Source organism: Periplaneta americana, chromosome 2 (assembly GCF_040183065.1).
Source record: "Periplaneta americana isolate PAMFEO1 chromosome 2, P.americana_PAMFEO1_priV1, whole genome shotgun sequence".
NCBI classification, from domain to species: Eukaryota; Metazoa; Arthropoda; class Insecta; order Blattodea; family Blattidae; genus Periplaneta; species Periplaneta americana.
In genome coordinates, this window is record NC_091118.1 from 24,872,035 (window position 1) to 24,890,807 (window position 18,773).

An 18,773-nucleotide genomic window follows, 5' to 3' on the forward strand; every position below is an offset into this window, starting at 1 on the left:
CGGAAGATACTCTTTTATAGAGTAGGTACAGAATTATTTCAACATGAGTTACTAGTACGAAGGACGAAACTGGTAATTGGAATTAGGTACAATAGTCTAAAGTGCGATAATATGCACATTATAATTGAATCCTGTATCGAAATGAACGGCCACCATTAAAAAAAATGTGTTTAAATATCCATATTATGATTATTTTACAATAATTTAACTTCATTCTTTATATTGTACGCTAATGTGCTGTATACAATATAATATACATTGCATAATGAATACGTCCACATGGACAGCTCAATTCATGAGTAAAAACACTCATTGTTAATATTGTACTGTATTTTGATTAAACAAAACCCAATGAAAATGATCAAACTCAAAAGCGCAATATTTTCTAGTTTACGTAAATGGATGAGCTACTTTTCTTCCCTCCAGTACCTACAGTAGTAAAGTGATTTGTTTGTTTATTAAGCCAGTATCATCGAACTCCAGTCGTGGATGGTGGTAGCAAACGGCGTTGATCCAGAGTTATACGCAAGTTAATATTAAAAATGTTAGTAGAAATAAAATGATGTCCCTGTAGTTCTACTTAAATATATGCCGCATAGTCACCTGTCGATTTTTTACTGCTGCCAGAAGTTGTTAATTGAGGGGAAATAAAACACGCTATGAAATAGTACGTTGTAACAGTGATTTATTACAAAAACGTGATGTAATTTTCAGTGTATACAAATGAATTATGAAAGATATGAAATGAGCATGTATTTCTCTACTTAAATTTAACTTACCACATGAAAAATTCGTTTTAATTGCTGCAGTAGTGATTGTCATAAAGTGAATACTTCGAAGTGGACTTCATCACATAAATTCAATCTGACTTTTTAACGCCTCGTTACATGATGCATCAGTCTCTGTTTGTTATAACTTATTTCTCATAAACAGTTCTTCAACTACGTCTTCCCAGCATGCGCGCTGTAAGTGATTTTGCCGGTGCTGTCGATGGATGAACTGGACGCGGAGTAAACGCCTTTGCCTTTTGAAGTGCCGCTTCCTCCCACTCCAGTGGAGCCGTCGTCGGAAGAGCCTATTCTTGACAGAAGAATGTTGCCCTCACAAGCATCGCACCCACCACCGCCATACCTGAAATAAAATATATCGCATATATTATTTCACTTCGTCTGTAAATTTCATAAAATTTAACATAGCTGGCTGTAGAGCTATTAAATCAATACTGAATATTATATTCCATGAGTAATTCACTGCTGACACTGAAGAGTTCAGGGATGGGGCTGCCACCTTCAAGCCTTCTGCTCAGGCTTTGAAATAATTTTTATAGATATTGCTGAAGCTTAATTTATGGTGAACTTTAAAAAGGGCTAAGTCATAAACTGCAAGTTTTCAGTATAGCAAAAGCAAAGTTTGAAATTTGGATCAATATCATTATGGTGTGCTGCAAATCTGACGTTCTACGTCATTATGGAAGAGGATAGACATATGCCCTTTGTACCATCTGAAGAAGTAGGCCTACATTTTTTGTAATCACGTAGGCCTACTTACAAGTCATAACTAAAACCACCAATTTCTAACTTATTTATTTATTTATTTATTTATTTATTTATTTATTTATTTATTTATTTATTTATTTATTTATTTATTTATTTATTTATTTATTTATTTATTCTGGTGTAGGTGAGGCCATCAGGCCTTCTCTTCCACAACACCAGTAATACAAATACAATAATAGAAACAAATAGAAAAAAATACACTATATACAAAGTAAAGCTACACAAGAAATAAAGAGGGAGAGAAAAAAATACTATAAACAAAGTAAAGCCACACAAAAATATACAGAGGTTGCAGTCACACAAACTTTAAATGAGTGATTAAATATCATAATTAATTCTATCCTAACTAATTAACTAACATAAACAAGAAACTTGCAATTTTAATTTAGATTAAAAAAGAAAAAGAAAAAAAAACACAAATCAATACTTCTAGCAATACCTAAAAATCATTAACTAAGACAAAATTTTCCAATTTACTTTTGAATTGTGATAAAGTCCGGCAGTCCCTGACGTCATTAGGTAACGGATTCCTGAGGCGAGGTATTTCTACAGTATAGGAAGATGAGTATAAAGACGTTCTATGATGAGGGATAGAAAGAAGTGCTTGATGTCGGTTTCGAAATGTCCTTATACCGCTATTATTCAAACAGGCATGTCGTCATAGATGATTCTCATAGAAGGATGAATATAATTGCCATCAATAGAAGAACCCAGAAGGCGATGGTCTTAGACCCTACGATTTGCTTTGAACAAGACACGATAAATGATGACAAGCGAGCTAAATATGTACCTTGTCTTCCATACCACAGTGAAAAATATGGCATTTCGCTTTATAACTGGAATGTTACAGGCTTACTATTTGGAGCAAGGGGTTGTTTACCAAAATTTACATGTAATATCCTTAAATCCTTTAAAATTTCCTTTTATGAGGTTCAAAAGATTGTGATAGAAATTCTGAACAAGTTTTATTAAATCCTTTCAAATGTCCTTCCAATTCTGGTGAAAAGTAGAAGTTTTTTATATTTGGTTATTTTAACAAGTTTGTATCAATACTTGGTTGTTTAGCGTCGATGGGATTGATGATAGCGAGGTGGTATTTGGCGATGTAAGGCCGAAGAGTCGCCATACATTACCTGACATTTGCCTTACAGTTGGGTAAAAACTCTAGAAAAACCCAACCAGGTAATTACCCAAGCTGGAATCAAACTCACGCCCGAGCGCAACTCCAGATCTTCAGGCAAGCGCCTTAGCCGACTGCGCTACGCTGGTAGCAGACTTAAATTTAAATCCTAATTTAACCTTCTATTTGTCTTAAACGCAACATAAAACACACTTCTCATTTTTAAAGCTCAAGTCAAGTGACCTATTTCAAGCTTCTTGAGAAACGTGGTCGAGGAATTTCAGTCTCGCTAGCGATTGTAATGCAACAAATGGAGTGCGCTGAGTTACACAAGAGCGGCCAGCGCCTGCCCCACTGAATTCAGGTTTGTGTTTCGGTAACAAGTGGAAAGTGACTCATGTTCTTGGTTTGTGTTAGACGAGCTCGAATGTCAAGGACGTCTGGCTGTCGGAGCGGAAAGATGAAAGATCTCCCGCACAAGAAAACGTGCCGCTCTCATCCTCAACGTAAAATTAGCGTTTTCTCGCTAGCAAACCTTACACGGTCAAGTTTCTCACCTGCTCTTTTTGTATCTTCCATTGACATTATATATAATGGTGATAAGAACTAATCGACAAACCTTCGGAGTTCCAGATTTCTCATACAAATACAACTAATAGGTACTGCAGTAGTAATTTTAATGAAAATATTGTGACAGCGACGTGAGATTCGAACTCACGACCAGCGTCCTGCAAGAGAGCAGATCGCGCGGGCTCCACGGAGCACTGTGGGACCGCGCGCGGCGGAGAGAAGAGAGGGGAAAGGGCCTACGTGGCGAGGGAGTTTGCGCACGCATCTTCTGCATGCCTAGAGAGGCCGAGAAGTCCGTCGAAGTGAAGAATCGCGAATTCGAACTTTCCAGGCTACGTCGCTGTGGTTATAAAAGAAGAAACGCGAGGGAACTCGGACAGTGTGATTCATGATTAGTTCAGTCAGTAAGCCAGTGAACAGAGCAAGCCAGCCAGTCTTGTGTACCGGAGTTCGACTTGAGTGTGCGTTCGCAACTGTGTCAGCATCGAAGGCCTGAGTTCGAGTGCAGTGGACCGCAGTTGGAGGGACCTGAGTTCGAGTACAGTGGACTGTCTCTGAAGGTCTGTGGTTCGAGATACTGTGAACTCGAGTGACTGTGCTAGAAGAACTGTGAACTGAGAACTGACAGTTCTGATTTGTAAATAGTGCTTTGTAAATATTAGTTAAGATTAACAGTTCATTGTTGTTCGTAATAGTCCAAGTAAATTGTCATTGTCGTCAGTGGAGTGCACTAACGAATACTGTGTTACGGTGTGGAGAGCAAATCCTATTGTTGAGATAATAAAGTTACATTGTTGTCTAGTATAAAAAGTTACAATATTTTAACTCGGCCATCTTTACCTTCACGTTAGAGCAAATAAAGTGGTGCTGCAGAAATGTCCATTTCGAAAATTTCCCGAAAACATAAGTTTTCAGAACCCCTACAGCCGGAAGAATTATTTTGAACAAGCAATCTGTATATTCGTTTGTCCATCCGTCAGTGTATGTTCAACGAAGAAAAACTGAGTAGACCAGAGTCACGAACTTTGAAAGGTAGAAGAAATGAGTGGAAAAATTGAGAAGACGAAAGTCACGGATTTTGAAAGGAAAGAACTGAGCGGAAAAATTGAGAAGACCAAAGTCACAAACTTTGAGAGGAAGAAGAACCAAGTGGACTAAAGTTACCAATCACAGAAGGAAAACTGAGTAGATAAAAGTGACAGCTTTGGGAGGAAGAAAAACTGAACAGTTAAAATTTCCAAACTTTGGAATGAAGAACTGAGTGGATTAAAGCTACAAAAAAAAGAAAGGAAAACTACTGTAAGTAGATTAAAATTAGAAACTTTTGGAAGGAAGAGAAACTGAGTAGTTAAAATTTCTAAACTTTGGAATGAAACTAAGTAGATTAAAGTAAGAAACTTTTGAAGGAAGAAAAACTGAATAGTCAAAATTTCTAAACTTCGGAATGAAAAACTGAGTGGAATAAAGCTAAAAAAAAAAAGGATAACTAAGTACATTAAAGTAAGAATCTTTGGAAGGAAGAAAAGCTGAATGGTTAAAATTTCTAAACTTCGGAATGAAAAAAAAAAAAAAAAAAAAAAAAAAGAACTAAGTACATTAAAATAAGAAACTTTGGAAGGAAGAAAAACTGAGTTAAAATTTCTAAACTTCGGAATGAAAAACTGAGTGGAGTAAAGGTACAAACAACAAAATTGAAAACTAAGTAGATTAAAGTAAGAAACTTTGGAAGGAAGAAAAACTAAATAGTTATAATTTCTTAAGTTTGGAATGAAAACTGAGTGAAATGAAGCTACTAATATATAAAAAAAGCAAAACTGAATAGATTAAAGTGACGAACTTTCAGAGGAAGACAAACGGAATAGTTAAAATTTCCAAAATTTGGAAAGAGGAACTGAGTAAATCGAAGTTCTAAATTTTGAAAAGATGAGTGAGTGAAAAAAAATTACAAACTACTAAAACAAATTTTGAGTACGCCAAAGATACAAACTTTGAAAGAGAGAGATATTGAGTGGACCAATATTTTTACTTTGAAAGGCAGAAGAACTGAGTGGATAAGTGTTCCAACTTCATAGGGAACTGAGTGGATTATAAAAGAATTCAAACTTAAAAAAAAAACTGAGAGAACCAACGGATTCAAACTTTGAGAGCAAGAAGAAATGAGCGGACCAGAAAGGGATTCGAACTTTCAAAGGTAAAAGAATAGAAGCTGAGCTACACAAAGTTGCAAATTTTGAAAGGAAGAAGGAACTACAAGGCAGTCCATAGGTTCCAAGCATTTGAAGGAAAACAACTGAGTGGGGTCAAAGAGACCACTAAATGAAAAACTACCTGGACATGTGACAAAGGCTAAACAGTAAAACATATAGCGTAAATAAATACGCCTAACTGTGTTAATGTCCAGTATTTCAGTCCAAGATTTATACATTTAAAGACCGTGTGATTGTACCACCCAAATAATCGGACTGTGGAGTTCAGTTCGCACACGATTTTATATTACTACCTAGGTACGAGTAGGCTACAGTACAAGATATCCAGAATTATCAAAATATCTAATTAGTAGCAGTTTTATCATGAGATGATTTTCACAAGTATTCTTTTCCTCTAACAATAGGCCTACATCCGTTCTGGATTCCGAACTCGTGTTACAATTCTGAGTTTGCTTGCGTGCAGTAGGCCTACACTAAAAACAGTGAATGCGAAATTGATACTCTGGACGGAAAAATTCAGTAACTCAGCCAATACAAAAAAGCAGCAAGGAATCCTAGTGAATTCTCAAAGAAACTCACCCGCCGCTTCCATAGCCGCCGCCTGCCCCACTGTGGCTGGAGCTGGAGGCTGAGCTCTTGGAGGAACTGCCGCTTCCTCCGCCTCCAAACCCACCAAATCCACCATCGCCACCGAATCCTCCACCTCCGTGACCGCCTCCTCCATAGCCACCGCCTCCCAATCCTCCACCGCCGAATCCCCCGCCTCCAAATCCACCGTCTCCGAATCCACCGTCTCCGAATCCACCACCTCCTAGTCCGCCGCCACCGCCTCCAAAACCACCGCTACTGCTTGAGCTTCCGGAGCTTGACTTGCTTCCACTTCCGCCGAAACCTCCAAGTCCACCTCCTCCGTGTCCACCGCCTCCAAGTCCGCCTCCTTCGTGTCCACCGCCTCCAAGTCCGCCTCCACCGAGTCCTCCGCCTCCAAACCCGCCGCCACCAAGTCCTCCGCCTCCGCCATGGCCGCCGCCTCCAAATCCACCTCCACCTAGTCCACCGCCTCCATATCCGCCGCCAACGAGTCCTCCGCCTCCGTGTCCGCCGCCACCAAGACCACCGCTTCCCAGGCCGCCGCCACCGAGTCCTCCGCCTCCCAGACCACCGCCGCCGGCACCACTGTTGCTTGAACTTCCAGAGCTTGACTGGCTTCCACTTCCGCCGAAACCTCCGCCTCCAAGTCCTCCTCCGCTTAATCCTCCGCCGCCATGTCCACCACCTCCATATCCTCCGCCGCCAAGTCCTCCACCTCCACTGTGTCCACCACCTCCAAGTCCACCACCTCCGAATCCACCGCCCCCTATTCCACTGCCTCCACCGCCCCCTAGTCCACCGCCTCCGAATCCTCCATCTCCAAATCCACCACCTCCGAATCCTCCGCTTCCTCCATATCCTCCCCCAAGTCCTCCGCTTCCACCATATCCACCCCCAAGACCTCCGCCTCCTCCATGTCCGCCTCCGAGTCCCCCGCCTCCTACTCCACTCCCCAGTCCTCCGCTTCCTCCATGTCCTCCCCCAAGTCCTCCGCTTCCACCATATCCACCCCCAAGACCTCCGCCTCCTCCATGTCCGCCTCCTACTCCACTCCCTAGTCCTGCGCCTCCTCCATGTCCGCCTCCTACTCCACTCCCCAGTCCTCCGCTTCCTCCATGTCCTCCCCCAAGTCCTCCGCTTCCACCATATCCACCCCCAAGACCTCCGCCTCCTCCATGTCCGCCTCCGAGTCCCCCGCCTCCTACTCCACTCCCCAGTCCTCCGCTTCCTCCATGTCCTCCCCCAAGTCCTCCGCTTCCACCATATCCACCCCCAAGACCTCCGCCTCCTCCATGTCCGCCTCCTACTCCACTCCCTAGTCCTCCGCCTCCTCCATGTCCGCCTCCTACTCCACTCCCCAGTCCTCCGCTTCCTCCATGTCCTCCCCCAAGTCCTCCGCTTCCACCATATCCACCCCCAAGACCTCCGCCTCCTCCATGTCCGCCTCCGAGTCCCCCGCCTCCTACTCCACTCCCTAGTCCTCCGCCTCCTCCATGTCCACCTCCAAATCCACCGATGCCACCTCCTCCAAGGTCGCCACCTCCCAGACCTCCGCCTCCTCCATGAAGCGCGCTGCCACCTCCGCCAAAACTACCGCCTCCACCATGGCCTCCTCCATATCCTCCTCCTCCAAGGCCGCCGCCTCCAAATCCACCTCCTCCAAGGCCGCCGCCTCCAAATCCACCTCCTCCAAGACCGCCTCCTCCATATCCACCGCCTCCAAGGCCTCCGCCTCCAAGACCGCCTCCTCCAAAGCCTCCAAGTCCTTTTCCGCCGCCCCCGTACCCGAATGAGCCGCTGCTGGATGAGGAGCTGCTCTTGCTTCCACTGCCGCTGCCGCCGCCCCCGGAGCCGCCGCTGAAGGACGATGAGCTGCTCTTGCTTGAGCTGCCGCTGCCGCCGCTGGAGGAGGAGGAGCTGCTCTGGCTGCTGGAGTAGCTGCCGCTGGGCACGCCGAACACGATGCCGCCCCCGCCGCCGGGGCGCGGACTGCGTCGGAAACGATTCGCCTTGCCGACGACGCCCACCTCGGCCTTGCCCAGCTTGGGATTGACTACTTTCGCCAGCAAGTGCTCGAGTTCGTCCAGCCTGGACACTAGCACAACCGGGGGGACTTCTCCCTCCGCACCCAGATACGGACTCGTCTGCCCCAGAGGAAGGACAACCAGCCTCGCTTCCTCATTGTCGTCCACAGGATCTGTGGATAGAGAGGAGAGGAAGTTTTTTAATATAACACATTCGAAAGAAAAGATGAAGAAAGGGAACGCGTCGCAATACGAGACAAGCCACCGGCGTAGCTCAGTCGGCTAAGGCGCTTGCCTGCCGATCCCGCGTTGCGTTCGGCCGCGGGTTCGATTCCCGATTGGGCTGATTATCTGGTTGGGTTTTTTTCCCGAGGTTTTCCTCAACCATAAGGCAAATGTCAGATAATCTATGGCGAATCCTCGACCTCATCTCGCCAAATATCATCTCGCTATCACCAAATCCATCGACGCTAAATAACCTCGTAGTTGATACAGCGTCGCTAAATAACCAAGTAAAAAAAAATACGAGACAGCAGCTAATTTTTATTTTAAATCTCCAACCGACATAATCGGCGACAATGTCCTCCCAGGAGATTTCAGACTTCTTTAGAATAAAAATGTAATTTTTACGACATTAAATTTCAATTTTATGTAGTTTTGTACGGTAAGTAATATAAATTCTGTTATGTAGATTTTCAGGAAGTTATTTCCTTGAAGGTTTGTGGTATGCGACTAAAAACATAAATTAAAAATAATACGTAATTTATTTTCAATATTTGACCGATCATCAAGTACAATCAATTTGATTGCAATTATTTGCTTCTTATTCCAGATTGAATAAGATTTTGATTGGCTGAAATTTAAGTACAGGGACATCATTTTATTTTTACTTGCATTTTTATTGTACCTGCATTTCTGAATGTACTTCACTCTCACCCCTTCACTAATGTCCTTGCTCCCGTCAGACACACAAACTTACGCCCGCTGTTGCATTCAAAGTCTTCAAGCAGTGAAGTAAACACTGCAGTGTATAGTGTGTTTCATAAATATGGTTGCGTTTGCTATAGAAGAAAGAACCTATATTAATAATATCGTACTAAAAAATTATATTCAAGAAACGATAAATTCAATTTCAGAGAATATGCTCCAAAATGTTTTTAATAATATGCGTACTGAATTGAAGCTTGCATTGTAATGAACGGCAACCATTTTCAGCAACTTGTTTAAAAATTCAGATTAGCTTTTTTTGAATTGAGGTGGCTAGAAGCAAAGGAATGCTAGTGACATTTGTAATAACATGAGTTAAATGCATCCAGTGTAAGCAAAAGTATCTAAAATTTTAGTGGCAAAGGGATATTTTATTCGCATCACACATTAAAATTTAAATAAAAAATTTCACCGATTTTACGAAAGCTTAAATATTTAAACCCCATTTTCTCAAAAGTAACTTAAGTGCACTTACAGCCCTTTACTTATGACCCCTCAATTTAAATGCACTCTTTATATTGTATGATAACATCAATAATTAATATGCTAAATAAAGTAGACATTACATAACGAACATAGCCGCCTGAAATGTTGAGTTTTTGAAAAAAAAAAATGTTACTACTCTACTGTATTTTGATAAATTCCGTAAAAGTGATGATGAAACTGAAAATCGTAATATCGTATTTCCCTACAACATAAATGGATACACTACTTTTCTCTCCTCCTATACCTAGTAAAATGATTTGTTTACATATTGCACTAGTAACATCAAACTCCTGTAATAGAAGGGGGAAACAGTGTTTCCGAGTATAGCCAGGTTAATGTTAAAAATGTTAGTAAAAATAAAGTGATGTCCCTGTATATAAAGTATAATAGTATTATAAACTTATTTCATATTGTTCTTTTCCCAACCATAAATGAAATGTAAAAAATTTTCAATTTATGGCTTTATTTTAATAAATAGAGCCTAATAATTTATTGTAATGTAGGCCTAGGTCTTACAATGTTTTTTGTAAATTACGTAATTTTTTTTTCAATAACAACAATGAAATTTAAAATGTTTTCAACACTAAGCTTTAAGGAATTGATTTTGAATAACAATAAAAAAAACCGTATGTGCCACCGAGACAAAGAATTTATCCAGCCTTTTGATCTCACCGCAGACAGATGATAACTTCACACTCAGTGTGTGTAAGAATTTACTACACACATAGAATGTCTATAAATGACATAACCTAAAGAGTAAATTTGTAATTCTGCGGAGCCAACAAAGATCCTTGCCCCCCTCTTTATGATGGCGCAACCTGCCTCACTTCCTGATGCGAAGTTAGCGATCTAAACAGCATAGATATCTGTGGGCTGCAATGACGTACGCATCTTTGAATGAAGTTTCATCTTTCTATTTTGTTAAATAGCCTAATATACAAGTCGCGTGCATTATTAGTAAATACTCCGTCATTGCTATTAGTTATTAGCCGCAAGTACAGCCAGTTTCAGCTATCATTAGGTCTACCATCCATAAATAATTACAACATTACATAATCAGTCGTAAGTAACTAAGGAGCCACATAATTGTTTTGTGGCTGTTTACTCGAATCAGAGATGTTTTCCATTAGAGAAGATGTCTTGGACTCTGTAATTTGAGAAACAAGTAACAATTAGTCTTTAAAAAATACCCTACAATCAAATTCAGACGTAGTTAAGAGTAAAATTTAAGTGACTTACGACCATCTTATGCTAAGTCAAATGGATATTGAAACAGATTTATGAATAGCGTCATCAGGATTATGTAAACTCTAACACGCACACAAGACACACATCTAAACAATTATATAGGCAAACGGGTAAAGATACGTCAGCAGAAAACATTTTCTTTGTTATATGTTATGTTTTATTTAACGACGCTCGAAACTACAGAGGTTATATCAGCGTCGCCGGATGTGCCGGAATTTTGTTCCGCAGGAGTTCTTTTACATGCCAGTAAATCTACTGACATGAGCCTGTCGCATTTAAGCACACTTAAATGCCTTCGACCTGGCCCGGGATCGAATCTACAACCTTGGGCATAGAAGGCCAGCGCTATACCAACTCGACAACCAGGTCGACCATTTTCTTTGTACTTGAAACTTAAAACTTAATAAAAAAAAATCTTGTGAATGGCAACTCTCCCACTAGAGTTATGCACAACCGGTTACGAAAAATAGAAATTAAATATTGCTATTGAACGCCTGGCGCTATACGTAAAATTTAATGGAGATTTGAAATACGTAAGTCTTAAAATAGGGTGCCATTTAAAAAATATATAGTTTACTCTCACCTCTTCTATGTTTGAATAACGAACTTTTTTCCAACACTGGTTATCATATTGTATGGTTTATCTCCAACAGATTTTGTATGAAGCTTTTTTTTTTTTTTTTTTTTTTTTTTTTTTTTTTTTTTTTTTTTTTTTTTTTTTTTGTAAAATTAAAATTTAAGAAGTTGTGAGTAATATTTCCTAGTTAATGAACACTCTGTATATGATCTATAGGCCTATATGATGTTCCTGCAAATCAACCGCATTGTCCTTCTATGTAGTAGATTATTACTCTCTTTTCTAGTTGTCTTTCAATCAATCTGAATAATTTTCATTATTTTATTTATTCCACAGCTACCCCTGTAATTAAGAAAGATTTTATACTGTATGTCTCCCTTTTCACACATTGTAAGGACTTATGTATCCTAATTTCTTTTCTTAAGATATTTTCCTCCTTGCAAGAATTTTCTGTACAGATTTGTCAACTATGTAATAAAGACTGTGACGATAGGTACAGAATACAGTCAAGCACTAGAGACTAGACTGTAGCCAAGCTAGTGACATTCACAGCGATTGGATTTAGTATTGTCTCTTGTAAATGGTTTCTGTTACGGTGATTTCAAAGGAATGTCTGGAAAATCTACACAGGAAGTCAAGTTAGTTAGATGTAAGGTTAAAACAGTTTGAAAGCGAAATCTTCAAGGTGGAGTATATCCTTGTACTTAGAAAAAATAAAAAAGGTGACAGGGGAGTTCTAAAATCCCTCAGATTGCGTGAAATATCTTTATTCTTGGTGTATAATTGAGTTCACAGGATTTATGTCTCGTTTGTACCATAGTCTGTCACACACATTGCAAATGTAACCAAACTTAGAATAACTCTTCTCGGGTTCTCAGCCAGGTGAGTTGGAGATTAGCTTCCAAGCTTTCGACGGCTAGCTCTGCCATCTTCTTCGTCCACGAAGAAGATGGCAGAGCTAGCCGTCGAAAGCTTGGAAGCTAATCTCCAACTCACCTGGCTGAGAACCCGAGAAGAGTTATTCTACATCAAAAGCCGGGAAAGCCTCAAGTCATACGTAACCAAACTTGTTGTTCATAAAACGTTTATTAAAATAATTAAAAAGGTTCGTTATTATATTCATCATGTTATTTTATAGTTTGGACATTCACAGCTAATGTAGATACATTATTATTAATACTGTATAACTAGTACATTTTGTAAAAGAGTTTTTTTTTTTGTTCCTTCCTGCGTTGTCTATTCACCCTCACATGTTCTGTTTCACTTTTATTTTCATTATCATCTTGTTTTTCGCTTTCATAACGAAGCAAAATTTACTCTTGTAAAAATTATCAATTTCAACCCTCACATAGGTCTAAATAAACATAATGCATTCTACCATTTTTTATTTTATTGTTTTTATTTTTAAGTAACCAACCTTCCTTTTATAAGTTGACTAGTCTAGCTTCCACTTCCACAGCCGACTGTTATCTTATCAACATATGACGTCATCATTTCCTTTTATAAATATTTCATTTGGAAACTGCCATCTATCGGCTAATGCAATAACGAAAACGATGTTGCTGCCCCCATAATCAACTTTAGCAACTTCTTCTTACACAACAGTGTTACACATTTTCTCAGTTTGGATCAAGTGCAGAAGTTTCATGTCAAAAAAATGTAGACAATGTTCCTGTCTTACTAAAAAGGCCTACTCTAACAGATTTCTCTCCGACAATCAATCTACGTAAACTCAAAACGCTGATTCACGAGAAATACGATTGCAATGCTCCATCCAGTTCTCTCCGGTATTACCGACGAAGGGTGCTAATATTGACAGAGAGAATTCGAATAAGGACAGAAGCAAATAAAGCCAGCTTCGTGAAAATAAAGTTAGACTAAACATTGTGTAATATTTTCTGGGAGAATTATACAACATATTTCCAAACAGTGCTGTCTTGTTTGCACTGTTCTTTTTCTAAACTGAAGAATTCAAAAGACATAAGAATATGATTAGGTCTAGCATGGTGGAAAGTCGCCGCTTGAGATAACAAGGGGATGCAAGACAATAAACACTTTTAAAAACAGCTTAAAAGATAACCTTCTTAGCATTTCACTCCAATCATACTGACTTAAACTATCAATGTCTACATTGTTACTCCTTCCTTTAGACATGCATCCTGATAGTGCTGTATTTTCAAAATTGTCTCATAATAATCTCTTTCTATTATCTAACATTATTTAAAATATATTAAAATTCTATGTATTTTAGCTTAATTCTGCTACATAGTTTGTATTTCAGTGTTTAATTAATAGTTCATAGTATTTTGTTGTTTAATTCGTAAATAACTCTTGTATACGATCTCTAAAGAGCTCCCCTTTTTAGGAGGCCATAGCCCTTCACGGGAAATTCAAAGGCTATTTCATTCATTCATTCATTCATTCATTCATTCATTCATTCATTCATTCATTCATTCATTCACATGTAGCTCTTATCTAAATCAAATTGTTGAATTCTTTGTAGGTTGATACATATGTATGTATATTTTTTGCTGGTTGAGTGGAAGAGAAGGCCTTACGGCCTTAACTCTGCCAGCTAAAATATATTATTATTATTATTATTATTATTATTATTATTATTATTATTATTATTATAACACAGAACAAACACAAGGAATGAAAACACCCATGAAGGCAAGTCTCTATTTTCCTCGAGGAATTTGAACCTGGGTCCACCGAATTTGTACCTGGAAACTCTACCACTTGAGTCATTGGATCATACCGGTTGTTTAAACAGTTAAGAAGAGAAATTTCAAAGGCACTTTTGTGGCCTTGAATTGAGTTTCATCCGAAACCGTTGAAGGATTCTCATCGTCCAAACACTTAAAGAACTTGTTTCTCTTCTCTGCTGAGTTACGTAATGAGACATTGAGCCACGACGCTGCAAGTGAGAAATTGCCCAGCACTGAGATTACTGTGATCATCGCTTGTACACATCAACTTCATAATTGCAGTTCAGAAGGTTAAATACACTAGCAAGATGGAACGAATGTGATCGTTTCGTATATTTTAGTAACTTAAAGCTTATGCAAGTGATTTTCAATCTATCCCAACAACGCTGAAATATGTGCTACAATTCATTGTCAAACCCTACTTCTGCAACAGCATATACAGGCAACAATATAAACAAAATTCATATCATGAAAATCGATAGAATTACTTGTAGGAATATGTGGACTCTCGAGCTCCGTCGTCATCATCATCATCATCATCATCATCATCATCATCATCATCATCATCATCATCATCATCAGGGACAGGTATTTATGGAGATTAATTTTATCATTTGTGTTTTCTAATATTGGTGTCGGCGGAGATTGTTGGAGATTGATTTGTACTCTTGGCGAAGATTAATGGAAATTTTGGAAAAACCCAGTTATTTTGGAATTGTCGTATTAACTCAGTATGAATATTACTTTCCAAATAATTAACATTAAAGTTTCGTTGGATTCTGGTAAAGGTGCGGTATGGCCAATGGACAATATTTGTTGTATTGAGACTTTATTTAACACACATTATTAAACACGAAAAAAAAAACTTGCAGCACTAAAATTAACACTTTCAAATTATTACTGAAATGTTGAATTCTCCGTCTTTTGAGTTCACTAATGTAATCAGAACACCTGGAATACCATGTAATGTAGCCTACTTGGATGTATAACAAATTCAAGTGAAAAACAAAATCACAATATGAAATTCGCTATAAAACGACGCAGAAGAAATAATTCGCGAATGTGTTCATATTTCACTATTAGAACTCTATTTTGCTATTTGTCGCGATTGTTTTATCTGCGTATTATTAATCAGAATCACTTAATTCGTGAAGATCGATAAAAATCTATTATATATCTATTATGTCGTGATTTTTGCGATCTTCATAAATACCCGGCCCTGATCATCATCATCATCATCATCATCATCATCATCATCATCATCACTAAAGATCGTTTTTTTTAGTCCCACAACATTGGAATGAGTATGTGTGCATGGGATACACATTACTTCACGTGTCCTTCAGTAGACACGTAACGAGCACTACAGGGTCACTCTGCAACAGATTCCTTACTCCTAAACAAGTACAGTATACTTCAATTTAGCAATGTTTATGAAGTTAAATTTTACAGTATTATCGTAATCGGGATGAAGTTACAGGAGAATGCAGAAAGTTACACAACACAGAACTGCACGCATTGTATTCTTCACCTAACATAATTAGGAACTTAAAATCCAGACGTTTCAGATGGGCAGGGCATGTAGCACGTATGGGCGAATCCAGAAATGCATATAGAGTGTTAGTTGGGAGACCGGAGGGAAAAAGACCTTTAGGGAGGCCGAGACGTAGATGGGAGGATAATATTAAAATGGATTTGAGGCAGGTGGGGTGTGATGATACAGACTGGATTAATCTTGCTCAGGATAGGGACCAATGGCGGGCTTATGTGAGGGCGGCAATGAACCTTCGGGTTCCTTAAAAGCCATTTGTAAGTAAGTAATTATCGTAATATGGACTTAGCATTGCAGTAAGAGGGGTAACTTTGAAACAATAACATTTTAAGTTAAAAATTAACATAAAATATTATTGTAATATAGGCTCAAACATTTGATTAAGAGTAGTGTCTGTGAAATAGTAACATTTTATGTTAAATGTTTACAGCAAAGGCTATGTTTATCCTTTTGTAATCCACAACACAGTCCCTTCTTAGATGCGGGAGCGGTCTATTTTCATCATACAGCACTATGCGCCACTACTCTTCGTCAAGTTATTTGGCTAATTGCACAAACTCCGTACTCACTTAACTTCAAAGATTTGTGGCTAAGATTCCGGTCTCTAATCATAAACTTACAGGCCAGGTTTCTGCTGATTGCACATTATAGAAATTTCATTCTCTGTCCGTGTAGTATTTGTTGACAAAAGTTCTAGTAGTAATCTAATTTACACCGAAATCCCATCTCTTCTTTTCGTATGTCAATATGTATGAAGATTATTAATTTTATTTATAAAAACATTATTTATCCCAACACTAATAAATATTTGAAAGTAAAAATACATTTCGTAATTTAAATATTACGTAGAACAATTTTATTTAAATATGCGATATTTTTTACTACTATTACATAAATGTCATGTACCAATCTGTCAGTGATTGCAAACTATTGATTAATACATTAATAATTGAAAGATAGAAATAAAATAAATGTTACATAATTCGGATATTATCATACATTTTTGAGAATATAATGGAGAGGAAAAGAATTTTAATTGATTTCGAAGAAAACATATCAAACCAGTTTTTGATGGAATAAAAATCTTTAAGGAAGAAGAATTCTTGGTATCGTTGTGTTAGAAGTTTAAAATATCACGATCTGTGGCGATGTATATGCATATTATATTCTTGAAATGTCACGCGATAAAACATTTTACTAGGAAATTTAATTCAAGAGACCTTTAAAAATATTATTCATAAATATAGGCCTACCATGTTAAAATTTATTCCAAGAAAAGCAAACAGTCACTTTAAAACATTATACATTTAAAATAAATTATGTTGTTTCAAGTTTTGATTATTTATATGTCAGAAATATTATTAGAAAGGGTTCGTATAAGTTTTCCCATTCAAATATAGTCTGTAAACAGAATAATAATTACCTGTTTTGAGACTAATATAAATTATGGTTATTATTATTATTATTATTATTATTATTATTATTATTATTATTATAGTGCAGTCTTTTTAATTCGTACTTTAATATAAATCTAAAAAAATTCGAATTAATGAGCAAATTAAGGCTTCGAATTATCCGAATGTATGCTTCGAAAGTTCGAATTGAGTATGAATTCTTAACGTTGGTTTAAGTAGGAATTTCAAAGGGAACAAACATTTATTCGAATTATACAATGTCGAATTAAACAAACTATTATTATTATTATTATTATTATTATTATTATTATTATTATTATTATTATTATTATTATTATAAAAACAATAATGTAATATTTTGTTCAGAACACTATATGCGTACCTATTTGTATCAGAAAAACAAAATGTAGGCTATGAGACTTGTATGGTCTAAATACGTGTAATAAAAATTACTCTATGTGCATTTGGTCATTTAGTTCATTTTTTATTTTAAAATAATATGATACCTACATTGTTGATACATGTTAGCAGACTATGTGAAACATTTTCTGATTTATATAGAAAACCAAAAATAATATTAGGTACGTACTGATATTGCTTAGTTATGTAGACTCTAATCTAACATGTAAAAGACTACCGAAGAATTTCAACCTATAAAAGTCATCTATTGCTACGATATTATCGATTTCATATTGTCACTTTTGTTTTATTGCTGGTGATTGGCATTTGTTTCCGCAGAACCATGAAGAAACCATAACCTAAAATTTTCAATGAATTCTCAATTAATCAATTTCCTCAGCATCAAGTACACCCAATAAATTTGCTTTAACGGAATGTCACTTTTGTACTTATTATAAATTGAATTACTTAAATATTCATATTTTTTAATTTCATTTTGTTTTGAATACAAATGAGTTGTTTCTGTCATTCATGTGTAGTTAGAAAAGTTAATACTAGATGTCTCTGATCCTATTTGCAAATAAAAAAATTCATTCTCTGTTTGGGAATGTGAATTAAATATGATTCGGTGTAAGTAAATAGTATGTGTTATCTTTGTTTTTATTATTCTAATACCGAAATAATCTTATCAAATATCACGCGTGGTTTCCATTTATCTACAAAATGAAAGCCTCTTGTGATATTAGTCATGACAAAATAGTATTAACGTACACAATCTCTTAGTAACGACATGCAAAGCCCTCTTAAAACATTAATTATAAGACATTAATTTATATTTTATATTTTGCATTGTATTACGATAGTGCAAAAAAAATACAGTGAAACTTACGTGTGGAATCAAATTGGTCCCCACTAATCGCGGTGCACGCCACTAGTGGCAATAGGCAAAACCACAGCATGGTGTTTGCCATGGTTACCTGTGCCACAATGAGTTGACAAGAGCCTCACTCCGACTTTTATACGCCACGCAGAATAATAATAAGTGACTAAGACAAGGCAACGAAAGAACAGGTAGACATGTCCAATAAGCGGCCAGGGCTGGGGAACTCTTCTTCAGGAGGGCGAGTCCCGAGCAACAGTGGTACAAGTACGTCGGCTCACGGAACTGCATTCATCTGTTAAATTTATTCCTCAAGGCGATATGAATTAATGTTTAGCGTACGGTTTCCACAATTGTGAGTTTTATACTACAGTTACTATAATGTGTGCTGCTTACGTCACAATTTATATTATAGTGATTGATTATTTAGTCACGGATTCTTGTTCGAAA

At 37.7% G+C, this 18,773-nt stretch overlaps 1 protein-coding gene across 3 annotated transcripts; it reads right to left on the reverse strand.

The window, feature by feature from the left end:
* Positions 1-668: 668 nt before the first annotated feature.
* Positions 669-18,489, reverse strand: LOC138716389 (uncharacterized). 3 transcript variants are annotated; one of them, XM_069849434.1, is made up of 4 exons: positions 18,333-18,489; positions 6,946-8,241; positions 6,033-6,915; positions 669-1,131 (listed from the first exon to the last, which is right to left on the reverse strand). In XM_069849434.1, the coding sequence occupies exons 1-4, from the start codon at positions 18,412-18,414 to the stop codon at positions 942-944; spliced, it is 2,451 nt and encodes an 816-aa protein (XP_069705535.1). In that variant the 5' UTR covers positions 18,415-18,489; the 3' UTR covers positions 669-941. The 3 variants fall into 3 exon arrangements, with proteins under 3 accessions (XP_069705535.1, XP_069705545.1, XP_069705527.1); XM_069849444.1 differs by having other exon boundaries at positions 6,033-6,729; positions 6,760-8,241; XM_069849426.1 differs by having other exon boundaries at positions 6,033-8,241.
* Between the last annotated feature and the right edge of the window lie 284 nt (positions 18,490-18,773).

Excerpts from the sequence above, each read along its gene's own strand:
- LOC138716389 (XM_069849426.1), bottom strand. The coding sequence starts at position 18,414 with ATGGCAAACACCATGCTGTGGTTTTGCCTATTGCCACTAGTGGCGTGC. Across the intron at positions 8,242-18,332 it reads GGACCAATTTGATTCCACAC|ATCCTGTGGACGACAATGAG; the intron begins GTAAGTTTCACT and ends CTCTATCCACAG. Across the intron at positions 1,132-6,032 it reads GGCGGCTATGGAAGCGGCGG|GTATGGCGGTGGTGGGTGCG; the intron begins GTGAGTTTCTTT and ends ATTTTATTTCAG.